General features: G+C 35.1%; 1 protein-coding gene across 1 annotated transcript in view; it reads left to right on the plus strand.

The window, feature by feature from the left end:
• The window catches only part of HYCC2 (hyccin PI4KA lipid kinase complex subunit 2), a 96,485-nt gene that overhangs the window by 56,739 nt on the left and 15,002 nt on the right, over positions 1 to 24,744 (plus strand). The window contains 5 exon segments of the mRNA XM_020970952.2: positions 13,192 to 13,272; positions 15,164 to 15,279; positions 16,438 to 16,533; positions 20,944 to 21,060; positions 21,543 to 21,630. Coding sequence (XP_020826611.1) covers positions 13,192 to 13,272; positions 15,164 to 15,279; positions 16,438 to 16,533; positions 20,944 to 21,060; positions 21,543 to 21,630 — 498 coding nt within the window.

Raw genomic sequence — 24,744 nt, forward strand, 5'->3', positions numbered from 1 at the left:
CTGTAAACTACCTGTTTGTATGTGTTGACCATTTATCAATCGGGAAATGACTTATATTCTTATAAATTTGGCTTAATTCTCTATGTATTTGAGAAACAAATTTTTTTGTAAAAAAAAATTTCCCAGCTTCCTGCTTTCCTTCTAATCTTGGTGACATTAGTTTTGTCTAATTTTATATCATCAAAATCATCCATTTTACATCTCATAGTGCCCACTATCTCTTGGTTGGTCATAGATTCTTCCCTTCTCCATAGGTCTGACAGGTAAACTTTTCTATGCTCTCCTAATTTTGACTGTATCTTGGTATATAGTGAGAGATGTTGCTCTATATCTGGTTTCTGCCAAACTGTTTTCCAGTTTTCCCAGCAGTTTTTGTCAGATAGTGGGTTCTTGTCTCAAAAGCTTGGATCTTTGGGTTTATCAGACAGTAGGTTCCTGTGGTCATTTACTACGGTATATTGTTTACCTAATCTGTTCAACTGATTCACCACTGTATTTCTATGCCAAGTACCAGATTATTTTGATGATTTCTGTTTTGTAACATAATTTGAGATCTGGTATAGCTAGGCTGCCTTCCTTCACTTTTTTTTCATTACTTCCCTTAATATTCTTGACCTTTTATTCTTCCAGATGAAATTTGTTTTTATATTTTCTAGCCCTATAAAATAAGTTTTTGGTAGTTTGATTGGTATGGCGCTGAATAAGTAAATTTAGGTAAAATTGTCATTTTTATTATATTGACTCAACCATGAGCAATTAATATTTTTCAAAATGCTGAGATCTGGCTTTATTTGTGTAAAAAGTTTTATAGTTGTGGTTGTATAATTCCTGGGTTTGTCTTGGCAGGTAGATTCCCAAGTACTTTATATTATCTACAGTTATTTTAAATGAAATTTCTCTTTCTATCTCTTGTGGCTGGACTTTGTTGGTAACATATAGAAATGCTGATAGGTTTTTTGTTGTTGTTGTTTATTTGGTTATTTTACATGCCGAAACTTTGCTAATGTTGTTAATTATTTTGAGTGATTTTTTTAGTTGATTCTCTAGGATTCTCTAAGTATATCATCATATCATCTTCAAAGAGTGATAGTTTTGTTTCCTCATTGCCTATTCTAATTCCTTCAATTTCTTTTATCACTATAGCTAGCATTTTTAGTACAATATTGAATAACAGTGATGATAGTGGGTATCCTTGCTTCACCCCTGATCTTACTGGGAAGGCTTCTAGCTTATCCCTCTTACAGGTAATGCTTGCTGACGGTTTTAGATAGATACCGCTTATCATTTTAAAGAAAAATCCAATTTTAAACTCAGAAGCATATGGAAGTGATTGTTGATAAATCAAAATAAATTAATAAAACAAAATAAAATAAAACAAAAGAAAGATCCATTTATTCCTATACTTTCTAGGGTTTATAATAGGAATAAATGTTGTGTTTTGTCAAAAGCTTTTTCTGCATCTGTTGAGATAATCATATTATTTCTGTCGGTTTTGTTATTTATATAGTGAGTTATGCTTATAGTTTTCCTAATATTGAACCCACTCTGCATTCCTGGTATAAATCTCACCTGGTCATAGTGATCATTGTGATCTGTTGCTGTAATCTCTTTGCTAACATTTTATTTAAATTTTTTGCATCAATATTCATTAGAAAAATTGATCTATAGTTTACATTCTCTGTTTTTGCTATATATTTGTGTGCTAATTTTTAGCCTATTTTTCCAAATAGTTTATATTCTATTGGAATTAATTATTCTTTAAATATTTGGTAGAATTCACTTGTGAATCCATCTAGTCCTGGAGATTTTTTTTTTCTTAGGGACCTCATTGATGGCTTGTTCAATTTGTTTTTCCAAGATAGGGTTATTTACATATTTTGTTTCCTCTTCTGTTAATCTGGGCAATTTATATTTTTGTAAATATCCATGCATTTACTTAGTTTGTTAGATTTATTGGCCTATAATTGGGCAAAATAGCTCCTAATAGTTGTTTTAAATTCCTCCTCGTTAGTGGTAAATTCATCTTTTTCATTTTTGATACTGATAATTTGGTTTTCTTCTTATTTTTAATCAAATTAACCAATAGTTTTTCTATTTTTATTTTATTTTATTTTTTCATAAAGCCAGCTCCTAGTTTTATATATTAGTTCAATGGTTTTCTTACTTTCAATTTTATTAGTCTGATTTGATTTTCAAGATTTCCAATAGTTGATAGAGCTCCAGCCTTGGAGTCAGGAGGACCTAAATTCAAATTTGGCCTCAGGCATGTGACACTTAGTAGCTGTATGACCCTGGGCAAGTCACTTAATCCCAATTGCCTCACCAAAAAAAAGCTAAAAAAAAAAAGATTTCCAATTTGGTATTTAATTGGGAATTTTTAATTTCTTCTTTTTTGAGGTTTTTTTTTTTTAAAGTTTCATGGCCAGTTCATTGATCTGCTCTTTCTCTGTTTTATTGATGTAAGCATTTAGAGATACAAAATTTCTCCTAAGTTCTGCTTTGGCTGCATCCCATAAATTTTGGTTTGTTGTCTTTCTCTCTAATGAAATTATGGATTGTTTCTATGATTTGACCTTTGACCTACTCATTCCTTAGCATTAGATTATTTATTTTCCAATTAATTTTTATTCTGTTTCCATAGCCCTTTTTGAAAGTAATTTTTATTGCATTATGATCTGAAAAGGGTCCATTTAATATTTCTGCTTTTTTGCATTTGATTTTGAGGTTTTTATGAAAAAAAAGTAAAATATCTCATTGGAGAAACAACTTACCTGGAAAATAGATGCAGGAGAGATCATTTAAGAATTAATTGGACTACCTCAAAGCCATGATCATAAAAGAGGCAAGGTATCATCTTTCAAGAAAATCTCAAGGAAAACTGCCCTGATATTCATTTCCTTAACTCTTCCTCCTCCTCCTCCTTCTCTTCCTCCTCCCCACCTTCTAATGAGGGTAAGGCATCTTCCCCTCCGTTGTAAAAGCTTTCTTTTTTTTTTAATATACATTTATTTATTTTTAGTTTTCAACATTCACTTCCACAAGATTTTGAGTTCCAAATTTTCACCCCATCTTGCCCCTCCCCCCACCCCAAGATGGCATGCATTCTGACTACCCCTTCCCTTAGTCTGTCCTCTCTTCTATCTCTCTCCCCTTCTCTTATCCCCTTCCCCTTCTATTTTCCTGTAGGGCACGATAGACTTCTGTACCCCATTTCCTGTATTTCTTATTTCCCAGTAGCATGTGAAAACATTTTTTTTAAACATATGTTTTTAAAACTTTAGGTTTCAAATTTTCTCTCTTCCTCCCTCCCCACCCACCCTCATTGAAAAGGCAAGCAACTCAACATAAGTTGTACATGTGCAGTTATGCAAAACACGTCCATAGTAGACATGTTGTGAAAAACTAACTCTTATTTCCCTTAATCCTATCCTGCCCTCCCATTTATTCTATTCTTTCTTTTGACTCTGTCCCTCCTCAGAAGTATTTCCTTCTGATTACCCCCTTTCCCAATCTGCCCTCCTCTCTATCATCCCCCTGATCTCTTGTCTCCTTCTCCCCCTATTTTCCTGTAGGGTGAGACAGATTTCCATACCAAATTGAATGTGTATGTTATTCCCTCCTTAAGCCAAATCCTATGAGAATAAGATTCATTCATTCCCTCTCATCTTCCCCTGTTTCCCCTCCACTGTAAGAGACTTTTCTTTTCTGTTTTTTTTGTGAGATAATTTACCCCATTCTACCTCTCCCTTTCTTCTTCTCTGAGTATAATCCTCTCTCATCCCTTTTTTATTCTCCAGATATGACCCCTTAATCTTCAACTCATCCTGTGCCCTCTATTTATCTATCTACATATACATACATATAATTTTTTTCCTCCAACTACCCTAATACTGACAAAGGTCTCATGAGTTATAAATATCATCTTTCCATGCAGGAATGTAAACAGTTCAATCTTAATAAGTCTCTTATGATTTCTCTTTCCTGTTTACCTCTTCATGTTCCACTTGAGTCCTGTATTTGAAAGTCAAATTTTCTATTCAGCTCTGGTCTTTTCATCAGAATGCTTGAAAGTCCTCTATTTCACTGAATGACCATTTTTTCCCCTGAAGGATTATACTCAGTTTTGCTGGGTAGGTGATTCTTGGTTGTAATCCTATCTCCTTTGCCCTCCGGAATATTATATTCCATGCCCTGCGGTCCTTTAATGTAGAAGCTGCTAAATCTTGTGTTATCCTGATTGTGTTTCCACAGTACTTGAATTGTTTCCTTCTGGCAGCTTGTAATATTTTCTCCTTGACCTGGGAACTCTGGAATTTGGCTATAATATTCCTAGGAGTTTTCCTTTGGGGATCTCTTTCAGGAGGAGATCTGTGGATTCTTTCAATTTCTATTTTGCCCTCTGGTTCTAATATATCAGGGCAGTTTTCCTTGATAATTTCTTGAAAGATGATGTCTAGGCTCTTTTTTTGATCATGGCTTTCAGATAGTCCAATAATTTTTAAATTCTCTCTCCTGGATCTATTTTCCAGGTCAGTTGTTTTTCCAATGAGATATTTCACATTGTTTTCTAATTTTTCATTCTTTTGGATTTTTTACTGTGTTTGATTTCTCATAAAGTCACTATCTTCCAATTGCTCTATTCTAATTTTTAAGGAAGTATTTTCTTCAGTAATCTTTTGGACTTCCTTTTCCATTTGGCCAGTTTTGCTTTTTAGGGCATTCTTCTCATTGGCTTTTTGGACCTCTTTTGCCGTTTGGATTAGGCTGTTTTTTAAGGTGTTATTTTCTTCAGTATTTTTTTGGGTCTCCTTTAGCAAGCTGTTGACTTGTTTTTCATGATTTCTTGCATCACTCTTCAGTTTTTCCTCTACTTCCCTTACTTGCTTCTCAAGATCCCTTTTGAGCTTTTCCAAGGCCTGGGACTGATTCATATTTTTCTTGGAGGCTTTGGATGTAGGAGCTTTGACTTTGTTGTCTTCTTCTGGTTGTATATTTTGATCTTCTTTGTCACCAAAGTAAGATAATATAGTCTGACTCTTTTTGCGCTTCTTGCTCATGATCCCAGCCAATTACTTGAGTTTTAAACTGTTTGTTAAGGTAAGAGTCTGCTTCTAATGTGGAGAACGTAGTATCCCAAGCTTTGGGGATTTGTACGGCTGTTTTCAGAGATACTTGTAGGGACCTGTAAATTTTCAGTTCTTCCAAGGTGGTATGGTAAGGGCTGAGGTGTTCACTCCTTTCCTGGCCTGTGACCACAGGTATTCCTTTCTGTCCTGTAACTGTGAGGAGGGGTTCCTCTCCACAGCCACTACAAGCTCCACCACGCCAGTGCTCCTCCTCACCCCAGCACCGCCGCCCAGAACTGTGGCCCAGATCCAAATGTGGGCAAAGCAAGAAATTCCTGCCTCAACACTGGCAAAGAGATCCCTGCAATCCCTCTCTGATCAGCCACTGGATTCCCCCTCAGTCTGTGGGCTGGAAGCTCGGGAAGCAGCTGCCCCCCCCCCAGGGCCACGCTTGGGGAATGGAGCTGAGACCCCACCTTCCTTTCTCAGCACCGACAGAAACAGACTTTTTCCACTGACCTTCTAAATTGTCTTTGGCATTGGTGGATTGAGGAGTCTGGAAACCTCCACAGCTGCCAGTGATTCAGTCCTCTGAGGCCTGCTCCAGGTTTGCTGTGGCCTGCGCACCCACACTGCGCTGCCAGCCTGGCGCGATACACCTTTCTGATCAATCATCCAGGTTGTCTTGGGCAGAAAATTTGTTTCACTCTTTTTGTGGGTTCTGCTGTTTCAGAATTTGTTTAGAACCATTTTTTATGAGTATTTGGAGGGGTTTGGGGGAGAGCTCAAGCAAGTCACTGCTTTCACTCCGCCATCTTGGCTCTGCCCCCCGTAAAAGCTTTTTCAAGCCTCTTTTATGTGAGATAATTTATCCCATTATGCTTCTCCCTTTCCCCTTCTCCCAGTGCATCCCTCTTTCTCACCCCTTTATTTTATTTTTTTGGTTGTCATCCCATCATATTTAACTTATGCCTATGCCTCTGTCTGTGTGTACTCATTCCAACTGCCCTAATAATGAGAAAGTTCTTAGGAGTTATAAGTATCATCTTACCATGGAGGATATAAACAGTTTAACCTTATTTGAATCCCTTATGATTTCTCTTTCCTGTGGACCTTTTTATGCTTCTCTTGAGTCTTGTGTTTATATGTCGTATTTTCTGTTCTGCTCGATCTTTTCATCAGGTATGCTTGAAAGTTGTCTCTTTTATTGAATGTCTGTTTTTTCCTCTGAGGGATTATACTCAGTTTTGCTGGGTAGATGAATCTTGGTTGTAATCCTAGCTCCATTGCTTCCGGAAATATCATATTCCAAGCCCTCTAATCCTTTAATGTAGAAGCTTCTAAATCTTGGGCTATCCTGACTATGTCTCCATGATACTTGAATTGTTTCTTTCTGGCTGCTTGCAGTATTTTCTCCTTGACCTGGGAGCTCTGGCATTTGGCTGTAACATTCCTAGGAGTTTTCATTTTTGGAGTTCTTTCAGGGGGTGATAGGTGGATTCTTTCAATCTGGTTCCAAAATATCAGGGAAGTTTACCTTGATAATTTTTTTGAAAGATAATGTCTTGGCTCTCTCTCTCTTACTTGCTCTCTTTTATTTTTTTAATCATTACTCTCAGATAGTCTAGTAATTCTTAAATTATCTCTCCTGGATCTATTTCCCAGGTCGATTGTTTTTCCAATGAGATATTTCACATTTCCTTCTATTTTTTCATTCTTTTGATTTTGTTTGATACTTCATGGAGTCATTAGCTTCCACTTGGCCAATTCTGATTTTAAAGGAATGATTTTTTTTTTCAGTGAGCTTTTCTACCTCCTTTTGCATTTGGCCAATTCTGTTTTTCAGGGAATGGTTTTCTTCAGTGGAGTTTTGTGCCTCTTTTGCCATTTGGACTGTTCTGTTTTTTATTATTTTTCTTCAGTATTATTTTGTGCCTCCTTTACCAAGCTATTGTCTTTTTCTTGCATTACTTTCATTTCTTTTTCCTATGCCTCTCTTGTTTGTTTTTTTAAAATCCCTTTCTTGCAGGAATTCTTTTTTGGACCTGAAACCAATTCACATTTTTCCTTCAGGCTTTGCATGTAGCTGTTTTGATCTCATTGTCTTCTTCTGAGTTTTTTTCCTTGATCTTTCCTGTCACCATAGTAACTTCCTATGGTCAGGTTCTTTTTTTGATGTCTGCTCATTTTTCCAGCCCTATTTTTTTTTAACTTTTAACTTTATTGTAAAGTTGGGCTACCCTCCTGGGGTAGAAAGAGTACTGTCTTAAGCTTTAGGTTTTTTTGTGCTGCTGTGTTCAGAACTAGTTCTTTGAGTCCATGAATTTTCAGTTCCTCCAGAGTGGTATGATCTAAAGAGAGGTGTGGTCACTGCTCTTCTGGCCTGTGTTCTGGTTTGTGAATGACCACAAGCATTCTTTTTGTCAGCTGTGACCAGGGTCCCAGCTCCTTGGTGGTATTCTTCCTCACCCTGGGACCATGACCTGGACTCATGTAACAGCAATGAATCTCCTGTAATCTCCTTCTGACTAATTTTTCAACCCCCTTACCATCTGTGGGCTAAGATCTCTTGAGGGCACTGCTGTAGATTTAGTTGCTCCATGGGCCTGCAGCTGAGTTACATTGTGGCCCACTGGCTTGTGCCCTCGCTCCTGGTTTGTGCTGGTGTGCTGGGCCTTGCAGCTGGCATGCTGGGGGCAGTCAGGCCTGGATTGCACTCCGTTCTCACTCCAGTGAGTCAGACCTTTCCTGCCAACTTTCTAAGTTGTCTTAGGCTGCAAAATTGTTTCACCTATCTTTTTGTTTATTCTACCACTCCAGAATTCGTTTTGAGGCATTATTTTAATATTGTTTAGAGGAGAATTTGGGAGAGCTTAGGCAATAACCTGCCTTTATTCCATCATCTTCTTTTACCTTAACTTTTGTAATTTAAATGATATTATTATGAGTTTTAGTGTTATGTTAATGTATTTTGTGGCCTCAGATATTAATTACTTCATCTTATGTTTATTGAATTCCTATTCTCTGCACAGGACTCTAGGACATATAAAGACATTGAGTATAGCCTCAATTTGTTTATAGCATAGTTGGTCAATTAAGCATGTACAGAAATAATTGCACGACAAAGCAACATATGATAAATGCCATGAAAATGGTTTTAAAATATTTTGTAGCATTCAGAGGTAGGGAAAAGTAATTTGCAACTGAAATAATGACAGTATGATTTATGGATAAGGTAGTATTTCAACCAGGCCTTTAAAAGATGGGTACGCTTGGAGGGAAGAGAAATCTTCTTACTTATGGTTTTAATTTATTAGTTACTCTTTCTAGGATTGTTTATATCTCACAAATAGCCAAGTCATAGGTCTTGGACCAGTCTTTAACCTTTAGTATCTCAAGATTGTGTGAAAAGTAACATTAAAATTAAATTTGGTCATAACGGTTTTTGTGAGGAGATTTTGTGATGTTCCTTTAACAAAAATTATTAGAAAGCAATTACCCCTGCAGACGTAGTCAGCTGGGGGAAGGGGCCATAGACTTGCCCAGATGGCCAGAGGACTTCATGACACATCAGTGGTTAAGAAGCTCCGCTGTTGTAGATCATTAGACTTAGAGCTACAAAGTACTAGAGAATTAATAACAGATGTTCAGCCTGGCACGGGGATAATAGTGCTGGATTTGGGGTTAGAGGATCTGGATGTGAATCCTTGCTCTGCCATTTATTCCCTGTTGACTTCTTTAAGGTTCTTTCCGTCTCTATGGAAAAAAATCAATGATCCTAGGAATAATAAGCTAACATTTACTTAACACTTTAACTTACGTGAATGAATGCACATGAAATGAGCAAAACAGGAAAACATACTATACAGTAACAGCAACATTGTGCGATGATCAACTATGATTGACTCAGCTTTTCTCAGCAATCCAGTGATCCAAGACATATCCAAAAGATTCATTATGGAAAATGCTGTCCATATCTAAAGAAAGAGCTGATGGAATCTGAATGTAGATTGAAACATACTATTTTCATTTTTGTGTGTGTAGTTTTTTTTTTCCCTTTTGCATACTGTAATTGTTTTGCAAACTGTTTCTTCTTTCACAACATGACTAATATGGACACAGGTTTACATGATTCTACATATATAATTGATAGCGAATTGCTTTCTGTCTTAGAGGGGAAGGGAGGAAGAAAATTTGAAATTCAAAATTTTGTAAAAAATTAATGTTAACTATTGTCTTTGCATGTAATTAGAAAAAATAAAATACTATTTAAAAATACTTTTAAGATTTACACAAATTTTGTATTCATTAACTCATTTGCTGAAACTTTTTCATTTTACAAATAAAAAAATCACTGTCCAGAAGTATAAAATGATTTACCTAAGGTTGAAGAGGTATCAGTAGCAGAGTTGGAATTCCCAGATTATCACTTTGACAGTCATAACCATATTTGCACTGTGATTACATGTTTTATCCCTGTTTTGTCACTTCAAGAAAGAATGGTAAATTTATCCCAAACTCATGGTTAATACACCAGAAATGCACCCTTAGACTTTCCCTACTTTCTCTTGATCTCTGCATGTGCCTGTGAATCTCTATTGTGTATTTTTCTTTCTCTTCCTTAATAGCCCCACAATGTCCTGACTCCTCCACAATATTATTTCAGAGCCTCTTTACATCATTGAGAAAAACACACATGGAATTGTAGTGAAATTAAAAGGTTTTATTTGAAATTTTATAAACTAAAATGTTACAATAATAGCTACTTTAAATATTGGTCACTCTATGTCAGTTTGATTCACATTGAAAAACAATCTTCTGTTATGGGATGCCATAGCAGTGCTGTGGTATTTGATATTAATAAAATCAAAAGGCCATGCAACTTTTACTTAGGCACATTTAAAGATACATCTTTTTCTACTTAAATTGGGATGTGGCCATTATATATAAGTGACATTATACGTAAGTTAGGGAGGAATAGTCTTTGTTTTATACTCAAATGGCTGCTGCAAAAAATGACCTTGTAGGGTATGTGTTCCAGTAATGTTGCTGCTTTTATGTCTTTATCTTGACTTGTTAACTGAGCAGCTTTTCCACCTATTTCTGGCTGCCTTCCTTAGAACTCTGTGATCTATGTTGTAGTGATATACAGTGATAACTGTGGTACAAGAAACATAGCCTTAGACAAAATAGTGGAAGCAAATAGTCTTGAATGATTTCAGCAACATTTTCCTTATCTAATTGTTGGGTTATGCAAGAAACTATACATTTATTGATGACGATGAGTGTGAAGATTTGGAAACTGTAAATAAAAGAATACCTTCAATTCAAAAATTGTCATATGTAGCTTCCTGAAGAATATAATCCCTGTCTTTATGGGAAGGGAGGTGGCACATAGATGGATAATTTAGAGGAAGTGCTGGTTCTAAAAAATCACTTTAATCTGTTGCACTTTCATAAAAATGTAGAGCCTAGGTTTTTTTTTTTACTTATAGACAGCTCATTATGTTAATTAATGTGTAGCTCAGCACAAATAATTTATGCTTTTAATAACTGTCATGATTAAAATTTTTTACCTAGTCTAGAATCACTGTTTAGTATACTGTAATTGTGTTTCCCCCCATGATTTCTAAATCCCCAAATTTCCACCCAAGTCTTTTATTTTGGTTTTGCCTAGTTGCTTCCAGAAATGAAATCTTTTCACATGTAAGCACCTTTTCTCTTATCTAGACTTAGTATTAGAATTTAATATTCACAATCAGATACAAAATTCTCTTCAAAAAAATAAAGAACTTAAATAGCCTGAATTCAGTGCTGTGCAATGCCAATATCATAAAAATGGCAATATATCAGCATTAATTTACAGATTTAATACTATACATTCAGACTACCCATGGAATACTTTATAGAGCCAGGAAAAAATAACAGTTTATTTGAAAGAACAAAATGTATAGAGTAGGGAGAAAATAATGAAAAAAAAGAATGAAGAGGGAATACTACTAAAAAGCAGCAATCTTCAAAACATAAATTTACTTAGGAAAAAGCTCCTAATTTGATGCAAACAGCTGGAAAAACTGAAAAGCAGGGGCAGCTAGGTGGCACAATGGTTAGAGCTCTGGCCTTGGAATCAGGAGGACCTGAGTTCAAATGCGGCCTCAGGCACTTGACACTTGCTAGCTGTGTGACCCTGGACAAGTTACTTAACCCCAATGGCCTCATCAAAAAGCAAAAAAAAACAACAACAACAACAAAAAAACACCAACCAAAAAACCAAAAACAAAAAACTGGAAAGCAACCTGGCAGAAATACACACACACACACACACACACACACACACACACACACACACACACACACTCACTCTCTCTCTCTCTCTCTCACACACGCGCGTGCTTATTTGTTTGTTTGTTTTGTTTTTAGTTTTTAGCATTCACTTCCATAAGGTTTTGAGTTTAAAATTTTCTTCCCCTATCTTTCCTCTCCCCTCCCCAAGATGGTACACAATCTGATATAGGTCCTACTTACACATTCATATTAAACATTTTCACATTAGTCATGATGTAAAGAAGAATTAAAACTAATGGGGGGAACCATGAGAAAGAAGAAATAAAACAACTAAAGAAAAGGAGAGCAAATGGTATGCTTCCATCTGCATTCAGACTCCAAAGTTCTTTCTGTGGATTTGGATAACATTTTCCATTGTGAGCCCTTTGGAGTTGTTTTAGATCCTTGCATTGCTGAGAAGAGCTAAGTCTGTCAAAGTCAGTCATCCCACAAAATGGCTGTTACTGTGTACAATGTTCTCCTGCTTCTGCTCATTTCACATAGCATCAGTTCATATAAGTCTTTCCATGTTTTCTGAAGCCTGATCATTATATAGCACAGTAACATTCCTTTACATTCATATACCACATCTTGTTCAGCCATTCCCCCATTGATGGGCATCCCCTCAATTTCCAATTCCTTTCCACAACAGAAAGAGCTGCTATAAATATTTTTGTACATGTGGATCCTTCTCCCATTTTTATGATCTCTTTGGGATATATCCCTAGAAGTGCTATTGCTGGGTCAAAGGGTATGCACAGTTTTATAGCCCTTTAGGCATGGTTCCAAATTGCTGTCGAAAATGGTTGGATCGGGGCAGCTAGGTGGCACAGTGGATAGAACACTGGCCCTGGATTCAGGAGGACCCGAGTTCAAATGTGGCCTCACATACATAACACTTACTAGCTGTGTGACCTTGGGCAAGTCACTTAACCCCATTGCCTAGCCAATAAATGAATGAATGAATGAATGAATGAATAATTAAATAAATGAATAAATAAATGGGTTAATTAAATAAAAATGAAAATGGTTGGATCACTTCACAACTCTAGCAACAATGCATTAGTGTTCCAGTTTTCCTACATCTTCTGCATTTATCCTTCTCCTGTTTTGTCATGTTAGCCAATCTGATAGGTGTGATGTGGTACCTCAGAGTTGTTTTGATTTGCATTTCCGTAATCAATAGTGATTTAGAGCATTTTTCATATGACTATAGTTAGCTTTTATTTCTTCCTCTGAAAACTGCCTGTTTATCATATCCTTTGACCATTTATCAATTAGGGAATGACTTGTATTCTTAGAAATTTGACTCAGTTCTCAGTTATTATTTGGGTATGCATTTACAAGACTTCGAACTTCATTAGGGCAGAGAATTGTCTGTAATGTAATCTTTGTGCCTTTTTCAAGCACCTAACAGTACTGTGCACTCAGAAGTAGCCACTTGATAAATATTTGAGTTCTGTTGAATCACATTTTCTTTGTCTCCAGTTCTTCATAGTCTCATGCCATATTTGATTATTCAGTACAGGACTTCTAGGTAAAATGTGCTTCTGTGAAATATGCTGTTTATAAATCTTACTACAAGATTGTATTCACTCAATGAAGCTAAGATTAGAAAAGTTCTACTAGAGTAATTAATACCTTTTTGTTTCAGAAATTAGGAGATAGAAAGTTTGTATTTCAGCTTTTAAAAATCTAGTAGTGTCCCCCCCAAATGAAGAAAGTTATGATTATTCCTTTTAATATATTCTTTTTTGATTCATATGTGCGTATGTCATGTATGTCTTTTATTTAACCCTAGGAAATTGCTGATAAAGATGGAAACAATAAAGTGCTATCTTTCACCATCCCTTCTTTATCCAAGCCTTCAATATATCATGAGGTGAGTAAGAGTAAGAATAATTAGGTTATATAGGTGGAAATAAAAATCAAATTTCATTTGATGCCAGAGATGAACATTGTTACATACATATTGTTAAAATGCATTGTTACTTGCATCTTGGTACTGAACAACTTAAATTAAAAGCTTGCAATTGGACATTATAATGCATAGGAGCAAGAAAGGTGTCCTGAAAATAATATAAATTTACCAGTTAGATTTTTGTTCGTTTTTATTCTTTTGGTTCATCCTTTCAGGGTAGTTCTTTTTAAAAACGTGTACTTCACATTTTTGTATTTGAAGGGAAGAGTTCAATTTTGAGAATTTTTTTTTTTGAGTGGAAGGAGGAAGCTGTATTTTTCTAAATGAATTTTTATTGATACCTTTTGTTTTACATCACTTGAGAATCCTTCTTTGCTTTTGCTTCCCTTTTTCTCCCCTTCCCCCTTTATTTCCTTAGAAAAATGGTAGTGATTATAAATGCTGGTTTTCACTTTAAAAGAATCTGTTTTAGCCTTCAAAAAAAAAAAAGAAGATAAAAGGCCAGAAAAGAAGGCACAGATAAGCAGGACAGCTTTGAAAGCTGTGTTGAATTAATTATATACTTTTTAAAAATCAAGTTATACATAATAGATAGTTTCATGATGAATAGTCCTCTGTTCTATAATATATTTGAATATTCTCATTTTATTTGTTGTTTATTAAGTTCAGAATAAAAAAAGCTCTTCAGTGTGATCTAGTCCTTTGGTAATATTCTTTATTTCTAAGAAAGCATAATAGGTCAGCAATTTATTGTCATTAATGTCACTGAAGGGTAATGGAGTACTAATAAATTGTAAGAGAATTTTGTTTTGTTGGTGACTCTTCCTGTCGTTCTACCACTGTTGAAAAAACAAAATAATAAACTAAAATGTGTTTTGAATCCAGTTCCTGATTTATAGTAGGATGTGAGTGGACCTCACATTTAAAGATTTGAAGATTAAACTTTTTCCAGTAGTTTCAAATTGTATTCTTTTTATCTTAGAAACTCATCAAGGAGGTATCCAAATATTATAAAAAGAAAACTTTCAAATAAATGGTTCTTGACACATAGTTAAGGACTTGGTTAATTATTTCTTTTGTTAGTAAAGACTGGCTTTTTAAAATCAAGTATTTCTGAGATATAGATTTTAATTAAATTATGGAGGTTAGTGAGGTATACATTAATAAATGATAGGTGTAACTGAAAATATGAAATCAACTGTTGAAATAGTTTAACTTGGAGAGAAATATGATGGTGGGCCTAGTATTCTTTTTAAAGGTTGCTTATCTGTGTGATGTACACTTCAGTTGTTTCTTTATATTTTGGAGCTCAAAAAGTATTACTTTGAATCAAAACTATAACTGATGCATCCTTATTTTGGTAGTTTCAATAGTTTTTCTTGCTTTAATCACTGGGGTTCTATGAACTTGTTTTAAAAAATATTTTTGGTAACTATATTTCCTTGTAATTGGTTTCCTTTGTAATTCTAAGTATTTTGTGCATATGTGTGTGTATTTAAAAAAACCATTCCAAGAAGAAGTCCATAAGTTTTGCCACATTGCCAAAGATCTCCATGACACAAAAAAGGTTAAGAACCACTCTTCTAACAAGTTTGAGTCATTCCTGGCGTATTCCAAAAATTGAAGCTGTAATTTTTTTTAAAAATTGTAGGTGTTTTATTTTTTGAAATGTCTTTTCAAAGAAGAATTGTAGAATTTATATATGAAAGAAAATAGAGGATAGAAGTGATGCTTTTACAGTCACACAAAGTTAATGTTTGGCAAATTGTTATGGATGCCTTCTTATATTTTGGTTTTTTTCTCCTTTCTCTAATGTATGCTTCATTATAAATTGTCTTTTTTTTTTTGATAGCCCTCAACTATTGGATCCATGGCCTTGACAGAGGGAGCATTGAGTCAACATGACCTCATTAGGGTAGTTTATAGTGATCTTCATCCTCAGAGGGAAACGTTTACTGCACAAAACAGGTAATAGTTTAAGCTATCTTGCCAAATCTCTACTTAATATAATTCTTCATTTCCTGGACTGAAATAATTAAAATTGAATCTGATATGTCAGGGACTTCAAAAGTTAAATATTTCTTACAAATAGTTCTTTTATCAGACTAACTCATGTAGAGTGGGGCAATATAGAAAAATTATTATGTAGTTATAAGTCTAAGAGTACAATATCACTATATTATAGCTGCCATCATTTAGTCTATAAAATATTTGTTGTTCTTAATAAAACAGAGTCCTGTTTTTGAAGTTTGGGAGTACCAGGTACTCAGGAGGTGGCATTTCAGAGGAGACATAGGTCAAGTCCAGTAAATTCAACAAGCATCTATTAAACACCTGTCATGTGTAAGGCACCTTACCAGTTGCAAGGGATATAAATATAAAAATAATGTAGTCTCTGCCTTCAAGATGCTCCATTCATGCTTCCCAAATCATCAACGCTATGATATGGCTCTTTGAGAGCTCCTTTGGCTCTGCATTTGCTGACAGTGGTTCTCCCTTGAGTGTGCTATGGCTTCTTAGGTACTTCCACCTCACAATTTTTCCCCGATATAATAATACAGAGGCTTTCTGTAGCCCCATCATTTGTATAGGGTCTGTGCTTTAGGATTAGTCTCCAGGGTGCTATATGAAACTTGGGAAGAAATAAACTCAGGCTAACATTAGTTTGATTACGGTGTATATTGAAATAAAAATACCAAAATATGTAGGAGACCTAATAAGGGTGAAACAAAAAGACAATGTTGAAGTTATTTTCCACATCGTTGGTGGTAGCCACAAGGGTAAATTATTTAATAAAATTTTTTCTTAGGAATGTTATTTTAAGGGGAGTTGCCAAAAACAAAAAGAAAGAAGAGGTCATTGAAACATTTTTTTAATGCACAGAAGAAAAAAGGAAAGAAAAAAATACAGACATGCTGAAAAGTTCTAAAAGCTTTGTACTGAATTATATTACATCCTTAAAAGAGAAAGCAGGCTATGCACATAATAGAGATTTATGGATTTATGTACAGTTCTCTTTTCTGCTTTGTATAAGGAAATGCTCATTTTATTTTGTGTTAAGTTCAGAATTTTTATTCAGAAAAAATATTGTAAGCATTCTTCTTTATATTCTTTTGTTTTCGTTAGGTTTGAGGTCCTGAGTTTTCTTATGCTCTGCTACAACTCAGCTATTGTTTATATGCCTGCCTCCTCTTATCAGGCACTGTGCCGCATGGGTTCCAGGTGAGCAGTACCAAAAATTGATCACTAACCTTTATGTACTAGAAGTATTTCTTACTCCCTCCATTGATCACTATACCCTCTTCAGTTTTTTCAGAAGTAGAAATGTTGCCAAGCTGTGTAACAAATTAAAAGTCAGAGATCTAATTCTTCCTAATGGGTAATTTAATAATGTACCTAATTACCCCAGGGCAGCTAGGTGGCACAGTCTATAGAGCACTAGACTTGGAATCAGGAAGACTCATCTTCATGAGCTCAAATCCAGCCTCAGACACTTAATAGCTGTGTGATCCTGGGCAAGTCAGTTAACCCTGTTTACCTCATTTGCCTCATCTGTAAAATGAACTGGAAAAGGAAATGGCAAAACCACTCCTGTGTCTTTGCTAAGAAAACCCTAAATGGGGTCACAGAGAGTTGAACAGGACTGAAATAACTCAACAACAAAAATCCATAGATGGCAGTTTATAAACCATTTTGAGGGTATAAATTGTTTCAGGAGATTTGGAATTTCTGTGTGCCTACCTCAATTTTTTCCCTTTTAACTTAATAATAATAATAGCAGCTGGGGGCAGTTAGGTGGCTCAGTGGATAGAGCACCAGCCTTGGAGTCAAGAGGACCTGAGTTCAAATCCAGTCTCAGACAATATAACACTCACTAGCAAGTCATTTAACCCCAACTGCCTCACCAAAAAAAAATAATAATAATAATAATAATAGCAGCTTCCATTTATGTAATCCTTTATGGTTACAAATCATTTTGTATTATTATCTCATTTGATCATGAAAAATTGCTTTCTGAGTTAGTACACATATTGTTATGCTCCTTTTACAACTGTTTAAATGACTTATCTAAAGCTAAACATCAGGTAAGTGTTGCTGTTGAGGCTCATACCTCTTCTTATTTTGAAACCTGTGTTCCCCCCACTTTTTTTTTTAATTCCCTGACCTGGCTTCTGATTTCATTGGTGTAGGGAACTATTGGTGAGGAAATTTCACATTTGTGCTGCAATTTGTAGTCTAAAAATTGTCTGGAGTACTGTGGGGTTAAATTATTTGGCCAAGATCACTTAGTCAGTATATGTGAGAAGCTGCACTTGAACCCAGATCTTCCACTTAAAGACCATCTATCAGTCCATGTCACCACTCCATTCTCTTGAAACTGTGTATTTCAGAAGGGGAAGGGAATAAGAAGAGGGGGGAGAGTGATAGAAGGGAGGGCAAATTGAGGGAAGAGGTAATCAGAATGCATGCCATCATGTGATGGGGGGAGGGGAGAAATGGGGAGAAAATTTGGAACTCAAAATCTAGTGAAAGTGAATGTTGAAAGCTAAAAATAAATAAAAATTTAAAAAAAGAAACTGTATTTTTCTGTTTATTCCTCTTAGTTTTTAAACCAATTTATTCAGAATTCTTGCTCATTGTAAAGGCCTAGACTGAGATTCAATTTTGCATTATGAAAAAGAAGTATTTGCTGAGGTGGGATGCTAAGAGAATAAACTTGTCAGGTATTCAGTACTTATTTGTAAAGTTATGCTAGTTATAGACAATCATCTGTTTAAATTAATTCTGTTAGGATTTATGTTTTGCAATGCTGTTAGCTATTAACTTGTTCTGTTATGAGTACTTAAAAGTAGTTCAACTGCATTTCTTGACCTTCTGTAATTTAGTATTTTTATTGATAAGACTCCCTCCTTGCTTGTCTGAACCAGTGATACTGTTCAACTTATTACATTCTCATTATTCATGGCCTATATTAGGTTCTCTAAGATTTACAAAGTTTAGGTAAAATATGTGAATCTGGCAACTATCGCAAAATAACAAAAATATTCCTTTCATACATATCTCCCAATAATCAGATTTTCTAGGGATGGTAAATAATAAAATAAGTCTTAAATTTTTTATTTTATAATTATGTTTTCTTAGTTATATAGTATTGTAATATAGATAACATTATATTATTAAAATTTAATAAAACATCTCATAAGTCTTTTGGCACATTCCTCATTGCTTTCTTGTAGTGCAGTCCAAAAAAGATACTCACTATTCTCTGGAACATATTCTAAAATAGAAACTACTAAGTGAGAACTTGGTCTATGATTCTTTGATTCACTGTTGACTCTATTATCACAAAACCACTGTTTCCCAGAATACATTTGGATCTACACTTGTATCTCACAATCTTCCAACCATCCATCTAGCACCTTCAACCACGTTTTATGAAAGTATACCTAACCTTTCTGTTGTTTTCTAGATTACTAAATTCTGTAATAGAACAACAAATTAGCAGTCAAATGTTAATTTTCCTCATATTGATATTCTCTGTTGTTATGCAAAACAAATTATCCTTTTAAAACTTTTAGTGAGACTCTCTCTGACTTTACATAATTTAGCCTTTTATTGCTAGGAAGGCAACTGTGGAAAAAGAGCTAGCCCAAATATCCCAGAAACCTGAGTTCAAGTTCTACCTTGATATTTATTCTCATCTAGCTGAAGCTGAAAGAAAAAGAAACTTTTAAACTAAAATAAGTTCCTGCCTATGGAAGATATAAACCAGTAGTTATATAGAAAACCCAGCTCTGCTTCAGATTGGTTCTCTGCATTAATCAGAAATTTGATACATTTGTATTCTTAGCATGGAGTAACAATGTTAAGAATGGGAAAGAAATGAGAGGTGTTAAGCAGTCAAAACATTTACAGTTTTGGGGGGGTTTTTTTTGTTGTTGTTATTCTGTTTGAAGTTTTATGATCTTCCAGATACACAGGTATTTAAATACCAAAATATTATCTGAGGTTAAATATTCCTTTTTTTTCTTTTGAGTCCACTGAATATAACTGAGTGTTTTCTGGTTGTTTTTTATTTTTTTAAATATGTATTGCTTCAGCAAGTTTAGCTTTGATTATTTATTACCAGTAGTTTCATTTAGATAAGGTCATTAACAACTGAGCTTAGGAAGAGACTGACCAATTACATATCACCGTCTGCCAGCACAACTCTATTATTACTGGCCTTTTTTGAGGAACTGTTTCAGTTGGCAAAGCTGCTATAATGCCTACCCCTTTCAGGTTACCTTCTACCTACTCTATATATCTTGTTTGTGCCTAGTTATTTACATGTTGTTTCCCTTGTTAGAATGTTATGCTCCTTATCCAGCCTCAGACACATAACACTCACTAGTTGTGTGACTCTGGGCAAGTCACTTAACCCCAATTGCCTCACTAAAAAAAAAAAAAAGAATGTATGCTCCTTGAGGGTAGGGTCTGTTTTTTGCCCTTTTTGGTATCCCTAGTACTTAGCAATATTTTTTGTTTCTCTGATACATAGTAAACACTTAATAAATGTTTTTTGGCTAAGAGAAGAATATCAGGGCTACTGTAGCACATCTCCAAGTAGTTAATCAATTCAGTATTTGTAACACTAGGAAATCTTAATTTAAACTTTATCTACCACTAAGACTTTAGGAGACAAGTGATAGATGTGAACTATTTGTTTCTGTCTGATTAATGTGTGTTTAAATGTGGAGTGTGTAACATCATTATTTTACTAGGGTCTGCTGCTGATCCTGATAGTTCTAAACTGGTAGAAATAGTGCGTGACTGTTTAGATTACTAAAGTGGCAACTACACATACAAATTCAAATTTCAATTTGGTACTTTTACTTAAGTCCATAGGAATTAGAAAAATAATACTTAATAAATGTTGTTAAAGTTTTGGATGAATTTAGAAACATTTTATTTTTGTTTGGATAATGATAATAATATCTCTTAGGAAAGGGTATTTTGGGAAAGTAGTTTACTAGTCTTCTCCTAAATAGAATTTTAAGACTATCTTACTTATTGGGAAGCATTAAAAAAAAATAACCCTTTATTGTCCTAGCTTTTTTGCTACACAGTAACGTTTGAGATTATGCCTCAGATGGAATTGTTAAAAACTATACCTGTTTTAAAGCTGTATTTTTAATTTTGCAACTTATAAAAATGGGTCATTTTTAAATGGCCCACCTAACATTCAACAAAATGTTGCTATAAATAATCCACTTTAACTTCTCAGTGTTCAATTTCATTTGCAGTTTACTGTTTATTTCCAGGTAATTGTACAAAATGGTCATGAACTAAGATTGAACATGTATAGAGTTTGGAATTGTTCATACAAGTTTTTTGAGATCTAGTAGTAAAAAAAATCATGAAATACAACTTTAAGGAAATTTGGAAATTCTCAGAATTTGCCTTTTGTATCCATCACCTGCATTTCCAGCTTAGCTTTCCAACATTTAATTTGGTGATAACATTTTTTATCGAAAGAGTGCTTTAAGTACCTAAGTTAGTTACTGTGTTAAATTTAATTCATGGGCAAATAAAGTCAAGTAGTTACTTTAATGCCTCAAGAGGTCATACAAGGTAAACACTATCTTCTAGGCTTTGCGTGAGTGGGTTTCCACGGCAGAATGAAAAGCACTGGAAAGAACCTTGTGGCCGAGTAGTATTGGATCCTGAATTTATGGTGCAGCTTCTAACAGGTGTCTATTATGCCATGTAAGTATCTGGAATTTGAAATTAAATGGTTTCTTACTGGTCCTTGGAAAATTTTAATGTTTTTCTTTCCTTGTGTTGACATGTTCTTTGTTTCATGGTACATCAATTATCTTGTCTCCCTGATTTTAGTAATTCATTCTTTTAGTTATGGGATGCTTTGAGAGTAGCTAAAAAGCAGTTTAATGATTAGAATTGACAGTTGGAGAATGGCAGTTCCTCTTTATAAGAAACTGTTAGTATACACCTGTACTAAGGATTATCATAACCTAGGTTACCTTGAATGTCATGCAGTAGTCAGCCACTGTACCAGTTTATACCCTCGTCCACCAGAAACCTTTATATAAGGAAGCATTAGCATTTAACTCTTGACTTATATTTTCCTTGACTTATAACCTGAAGTGAAATGTCTTGGGTTGAAACTTTTAAAAAATTTACTTAGATTCATGTAATATTGTAAAATGGATACTTTGTTTCCTTGGTAGATATAATGGACAGTGGGATCTTGGCCAAGAAGTACTGGACGACATTATTTACAGAGCTCAGCTAGAACTTTTTTCTCAACCACTACTGGTAAGGCACAAGTTATCGGACATGGGAACTGTATGGCACTCAGTAATCTTTATATAAACAATTTATACAGCATGAGATTGACCTGTGGGTTTTTAAGCTATGATGTTTGATGCTAATGATCATTATTGTCCAAAATTTCTTTTCCTGATCTTTTGGTTTTGTGTTTAAGCTGAAGCAGTTTAAATATGGTGAGGTTAAAGTATCAAGGAATATATCAGGGACAAATGGTGTAGTGCAAATCATGCTGGACTTGGAGAAGGAGACCTGGGTTTCAACTCAGGATACCTAAAAGCTCTTGTGACAATTAGAAAGTCACTTTGCTAAGCTGAGTCTCAGGTTCTTGGGAAAAATAAGACTTGCACTGCTTGCTTCACAGGGTGGTTGTGAGAAAAGTTCATTGTAAACCATAAAAAGCTATATGAATAAATGCAAGTTATTATTTGGTCAGAGTCAAGAAACATTTATTAATATGCCAGGCACTGAACTAAGCAATGGAGATAGAAAGAAAGGCATAAGATAGTTCCTTCCCTAAAGCATTCTCATTCAGATTGGAGAGAAAACACAGAAAAGGTTAGGATGGGAGGGCAGTGAGGAGGTATGATGAAATCACACATTCAAGGTGAAAGAAGGAGTGAGTTTCCATTACCTTTGAAAATTAGAATAAACTGAGAGACAACAGTCTCAGCATGATCAGTTTTTTAGTTAGGCTATCAGTAACCATTAAATTGGGGTTTGGGCCTCTCAATAACCAGAGACCATGAAGTTAAGGCCTGCTAGTCTTCATATAGTTTTGGGAAGTACCAGAGAACAAAGAACAGAGTTGGGTAGGTGGGGAAAACAATGTGATTGGCTACAGAGTAGACAGCCTCATGGGGGGTGGGGACAACATGATTGGTTGGAAATTGGGAATGGGGCTAGGCCCCTCTTCTTCCCTTCTTTGACTAAGAAATGTTCAGTGTTTGAGTCTACCTGCAAAGTTAGAGATAGACCAGACATCTTTGGATAACAAACCAGACATCCTTGAATTGTGGTTTCGTGGTGTAAAGCTACTAGATCATACTCTGGTGTCCACCTGCCTTCTTCAAGAGTAACAGATTTCCCTGAGGCAAGAATAGAACAGTGATTAGCAAGAGAACTGAACTTATAGGCAAAGAGACAAAGAAATGTGGCTTGAGCAATCATACAAAATGGGACAACAGTACAGAATAAATAGGATCAATTACAGAATAGAATCAATTATAAAATGATACAGAATCAGTTTAACTTCTTCAGTTTCTGAGTAGATTTCATCTTTCAGAATGATGAGTTTCTGGAGGTGATGAAGTCCAGGAAAGTAGCCAGGTAGGAAACGATGTGGTGTCATCTTAAACAGTAGCAAAACTAGGAGGAGCTCTCCAATGTCCATCTTCCACCCTCTCCAATCAGAGCAAGGGAGGAGCTCTACTCATAATTTTCTAATCTCAACACCTCTAAATTTATGTCAGGATAATAGTAAATGGTAACTATTTGGAAAAAAACAGTACTAACATTAATACCTTGTATTTGCAGAACTCTTTTAATGATATCATTTTATCATTAAAATCACTTTGTGATTCAGTCAGGTCACAGACATTTATTAAGTGCCTAAAAGTGTGCTAGGTATTAGGGATATAATGACAAAAATAAAAATAGTTTTTCTCAAGAAGCATTTGTTTTATTTGAGGGGACAATGTGCATACATAAATTTGTACAAAATAAATACAAAGCAATTTAGGAAGGAAAGGCACTAACAGGAAATCAGGACAAGCTTCATATAAAAGATAATGTTTAAGTGGAGTCTTAAAGAAACTAATGGATTCTTTGAGGAGGGAAAACATTCCAGGAATGGGGAAAGACCAGTACAAAGGCATGGATACAGGAAATGAAATGTCATGGGTGAGAAATAATGTCTGAGGTGGAATGTTAGGTTGGCACCAGGTTGTGAAGAGCCAGGAGTAGCTTATATTTGATCCTATAAACAAAAGGAAACACTATAATATCTTAATGAGTAGGGGTGTGACATAGTTGGACCTTTGCTTGAGGAAAGTCAGGAGAATTTTGAAGCAAGGAGACAAATTGAAGTCGTTGCCATAGTCCCTAGATTTGGGTGTTGAGGACTTGAACAAAAGTAGTGGTTGTGTGAGTAGTGAAAAGAGGATGGTGTGAAATATTGTGGCGGTAGCAATGGCAACATTTGGCACCTGATTAGATATGTAGAGTGAAGGAGAGTAAGGAATCTAAGATTACACTGAGGTTACAGACCTAAGAGACTGGAATGATAGATGTTGATAACTTTAACAGAAATAAATACGTGAGATAGCTAGTTAGATTTGAAGGAAGAGATAATGAAATCTGTTTTGAGTTTTGAGGTGTTAGTGGGGCATCGTATTTGAAATGTCCATTGGGCAGCTGCCTAACTAGAGTTCAGGAGCATAAAACTGTGGCAGAATTTGGAACTCCTCTGCATAGAAATGATGAATAAATATATGAGAGCTGCTGAGGTCATCAAGTGAGAATGTAGAGAGGACGAGGGCTCAAGACAGAATCTTTATAGTACATCAGCAAGTAGGGGGTATGATATAGATAGAGACTAAAAGGGAACAGTCAGGTAAAAGATGAACCAGCTGAGAATAATGTGTAAAACAAACAACAGACTTCAGAGAAGCCAAACTTGCTTGTATTTGAGTACATTTTCTAGTTAAAAAAAAAAAGCCAAGAAGCTTTTCATATAGCAAATTATTTTCTCCAGTAAATTCTATTCTGTGTGTTTTGAGGTCTTTTCTCTACATCTGCAATTGGTCATCTGTATGTTGGTACATAAAGTATACAGCCCAATTGATTTTACTCATTTTTAGCCCTTTGGATTACGGTAAAGTAAAAATTAGTAGAACAAAAAGCATATTTTGAAGGTAATCTTTCCACTGCTTTTGAACCTTGTTCACTTAGCCACAGCCTCTATTAGGATGTTTGGGTGTTTTTAGTATGTTGGAATGGCAGTCAGAATTTTTAAGCTATTGTCAAGACTACTCACTAATAGAGATAGGATTACAACCAAGAATCACCTACCCAGCAAAACTGAGTATAATCCTTCAGGGG

Source organism: Phascolarctos cinereus, unplaced genomic scaffold (genome assembly GCF_003287225.1).
Source record: "Phascolarctos cinereus isolate Bilbo 61053 unplaced genomic scaffold, phaCin_HiC Scaffold_7;HRSCAF=346, whole genome shotgun sequence".
Classification (NCBI taxonomy): Eukaryota; Metazoa; Chordata; class Mammalia; order Diprotodontia; family Phascolarctidae; genus Phascolarctos; species Phascolarctos cinereus.